The sequence below is a fragment of the Anarhichas minor genome, unplaced genomic scaffold (genome assembly GCF_050575085.1).
Source record: "Anarhichas minor isolate MPS153535 unplaced genomic scaffold, ASM5057508v1 ptg000045l, whole genome shotgun sequence".
Taxonomy (NCBI): domain Eukaryota; kingdom Metazoa; phylum Chordata; class Actinopteri; order Perciformes; family Anarhichadidae; genus Anarhichas; species Anarhichas minor.
In genome coordinates this window covers 6,675,064-6,679,025 of record NW_027466491.1, presented here as the reverse complement: position 1 = coordinate 6,679,025, position 3,962 = coordinate 6,675,064, and the positions used below count along the sequence as shown (strand labels likewise).

General features: G+C 42.9%; 1 protein-coding gene across 5 annotated transcripts in view; it reads left to right on the top strand.

Annotated features, from left to right (window-relative positions):
- The first annotated feature begins 2,735 nt into the window (after positions 1-2,735).
- The window catches only part of anks1b (ankyrin repeat and sterile alpha motif domain containing 1B), a 158,678-nt gene continuing 157,451 nt past the window's right edge, over positions 2,736-3,962 (top strand). For 4 of the 5 annotated variants that reach the window (XM_076111488.1, XM_076111486.1, XM_076111490.1 and 1 more), the window contains exon 1: positions 2,736-3,401. In XM_076111488.1, coding sequence (XP_075967603.1) covers positions 3,271-3,401 — 131 coding nt within the window. In that variant the 5' untranslated portion in view covers positions 2,736-3,270. The remainder of the gene's footprint in view (positions 3,402-3,962) is intronic. The other variant, XM_076111487.1, reaches the window with a different exon arrangement.

Sequence of the window (3,962 nt, the reverse complement as noted above, 5' to 3'; positions counted from 1 at the left end):
GGTTTCATCATTCTTAGTTGTTTTTTTTTGGTTTATTTATCAGATTTATTTTTTATCTGTTTTGCATTTTGAAAATGTCAGTATTCGTGCCAGGCATAGGAACAAATAAAGGAGGCTTTTAATTTTGAGAATGGAGATGAAATGTTGAGAATAAAGTTTAAATATAATTGTGAGAGTAAATCAAACTAATAGCTTTTGCGCAAATAATGAAATGTCAATGTTCTCTATATTTTGACTTTTTTTCAAAAAGCTCACAAACGCAGCAAGCATTCGTTTCATAAAACCTTCAAAGCTTTCCAGGGTTTCGAGTCTCGTTTAAAGCTTTTATTTCCGCATTCTGAATAAATTAAAAACAATGCTGGAGTTTTTTCTGCGATAAGCGGAGAAGAAAAACTCTTTAAATGTAAGTGCAGACTCTCAAGAGTGCTCAAATGAGCCGCACTGAACCGCTGAAGGAGACTGTTTGGACTTTGTGCACATAAATGGTCATGACATTTTACTGCTGGAGTAGTGCAGTGAGTCATAGAAGGGCATTAAGTGTTCGTGTGAGTGAGGGGAAAGTTCTGCTCTGCTGCTATTTACATAAACGCCTGTTTACCTATGTAGCTTAATGTGTCTGTGATGATGGCTATGTCACAGACCTTCATTTATATATATGTATATAGGTGTGTGTGTGTGTGTGTGTCCCAGCACTGTGTACAGCTGGATTGTGGGGAATATGATGAAAGAGAGAGGCTGTTTTATTCTCTGGTTCCTGCTTTATTTCTCTGCCAGAGCCTCGCTGCATCTACAGTGATCCTGTAATACTGTTGTAATGAAAATGAACGACGGCTGAATTCCATTTAGCTGCTTCAGTTTCAGTCACGAGAAGAGGTTTAGTCTGTTCAGGGCCTGTAACAAGGCATGTTCTGCGTCACTCTTCTTATTTGGAGTTTTGATCGGTTTTGTTAACATTTCTGTCTTAATGGAATAAACAAGTCATTAAATTGTAAATATTATCAAGGAAAAAAAACAACATTTTTTTTAAGTTTGAATTTGAACGATTATTTGACTTATTACAAAAAATAATCAACATATTAATTGATAATGAAAACTCATTAATTGCAGCAGTAAATCAGTTAAATGTCACTGCATGTTTGATTTCCTCACTTTAACATCCATCATCATTCATCATCTAAAATCCTCTTGTCAAAATAACTTCCGCTGAAACAATAAGTTGATTAATGTTGTTAAATGACAGTTTGGATAACCGATTAATCGTTTAATTGTGTTTCCGACATTTAACTATGTGTGCAGCATTTCACTGCTTTCTCCCATTTTACAGACTAAACGATTAATCGATTCAAGGAAATAATCAGCAGATTAATTCAAAAGGAAAACAGCTGTTGTCTGCTGTCCAAAAATCAATAACAACTCGTCTTTACAAGCTCAGACGTGGGAAAACATCAGCTGAAGGTGGAGCACCTGAAGGCAACACTTCTCTTTGAATTCCAATTAAGCAGCAGAGTGGAGCCATCAGGCGTGTCCCAGCATGCACCGGCGGCATGAGGGGGGGGGGGGCGGTGGAAAGGAGGTGGTGTGTCTGTTTCCCAGGCTGTCAGTCGACAGATCGGAGCACCTTATAAAAAATCCATCTTCATGGCAGGCTATTTTAGGATCTCACCCGTTTTCCAAATCCTGCAGCAGTGAACACACCTGTAGAGGGCAACTGCGCATGTGCGTGTGTGTGATTGAATAGATTGATGGTCCGAGAGTGGCAACAATGAGCACAGCTGGTGGATGTGAGTGAGACTTTTTGAAGAGATAAACAAAGGCATTGCCTCCTGTTGGTGTTGTGGCATCACCATCATCCACGCCCCAGACTGTACGCTGTGTGTAAATCAGCGGAAGACGGTGGCTTGGCTTTCAAAATAAAAGTTTAGATTTGCACAAGGCCCACCCATGACCAGGCTGTTGCTTAGAATGTGTGATGATGCATATCACACAATATAAATATTTACTTTTGACACATACATATAAAAGCATTAGAGTTAAATGTCTTTATCTCCAGAAATGCATTTAATGAGTGTATAGTGAAGCTTTTAATCAGACATTGCAGGCAAATGATTCCAACATATAACAATTGTAAATTGCACCAGATAGAGAGGTTAACTGGGCCCCAGCAGTTATCTATTTTTCTCCAGTGACCCCATAGTAGGTTATTCTGCCCATTCTGCTCACAGATTTTCAAAAATACGACATTTTCTTTAGTTTTCTGCACATAGTAGTTCGGTATTTGACTATTTGTTTGTTTGATTTGCATCTTTTTACCTGCCTTACCTGCCTCGAGATAGCTAGCTGTTGTTAGCTAGGCTTAAAATTGCAAACAGTATCTACAAATATGTAGAAATATGTTGGTCAAATTAACAGCATTGTTTTTGTAAAATGTGCGTTTTTGTAAGTTGTGTGAAGGCAAGGCAGTTTATTGGAATGGTACACATCAGCAAATAAGATAAAAATGAAATTGTAAAAATACGAAAAGACAAGATATAAAAGAAACAAGAAGGCAATGCAAAAAATAAACACAAACCAGCTTTCTTCATATCTTTATCATCCACGTCTAAGCTCGGTTGGTCAAGTTTGTAATAAATTGGCGAGTGAGAGTTTTATTTTGAAAGCAAAGAACAGGAAGTGTACAGTCGTAAACACGGCTAACTTGACACCTGTGTTCTCATGCGATCCAGAGAGGCACCGGCCAGTGCGGTAGGTTCGAGGGTAGAGAGGAGGAGAGTACAGCGGGACTGAAGAGCTTCCTGTGGAGGCGTACAGGGTTCCACCTCCCGCCTGTTGTCAGCCGGAGCTGCGCACCGGACAGGACGGAGAAGGAGTTTTATTTTTCATTACTCTTTACTTCACACTTAAGGGAGTCGCTTCAGAGCCCCCCCCCTCCCGGCTCCCCTCCCGCTGCGCTTGTTTGCACTGAGGTTACGCTGGGGAGTCGTGCACGTCGGCGAACTCACACGAGAGGAGATTACGGAGCCGTGCGTGTGAACGGACTGAGGTTAGAAGGCACCAGGGGAGCAGTGCACGTCAAACGCGCTCTGCAGCATCAATAACACCTATTTCACCGTTCAGCAGCAGCAGCAGCAGCATGCAGCGAGAGGCATCCTTTCAGACGCTTCCCCGCTCCAGACGGTGAAGGAAGAGGGTCGGAGGCGAGGAGGCAGTTCGTGGATATATGGGAGATTTGTTGGATTTTCGTCACCCCGTCGTTGCAAACTTGTGTCCGGGATGGGGAAGGAGCAGGAGCTGCTGGAAGCCGCCCGGACCGGGAATGTCGCCCTGGTGGAGAAATTGCTGAGTGGGAAGAAGGGGATACTGGGGTCAGGCTCCGGCTCCATCCCTCTGCCCAACCTGCTGAGGTAAGAAGCCGCTCTCACCTCCTTCTCATGACCGCTAAAGTGTCCAGGGAGCCCCGCGGGGGGTGGGGGTGGGGGGGTGCTGGAGGGGATTCCTGAGGAGGGTTCCCATGCTGCAAAATTTAGCTTCATCATAGGTCAGTGCACCAGAAATGAGCCCTAGAACCAGTGGAGTGTATAATATATATTCAGTAGTATATCATTAGCACATCATTTCCTTTCTTCCATATGGTGTCCCTGAGATAAAACCTCATAAAATGAGGTGCTTGAGATCTTTGTCCAACACGCTGCATGACACAGGAGAGTAAAAGCAAGTGAAGTGATGCAAAGTCAAGAGAGTAGTGTGAAGCGAAGTGCACTCGGATAGAATTGCTGCAGGCTACAGGCTAAACACACATAAGGCACATACTGTATCTCTGTCAGAGTATATCAAAGGTTAGTCATCCCCCTGTCCTCTCTGGGTGCTAGTCTTGGTTTGAGTGGTTTTTTTTTGGGGGGGGGCCGAGCACAAAAAAGAACAGACAGTACCTTCAGCTTCTCGACTCTGACATCTGTTCAAAAATG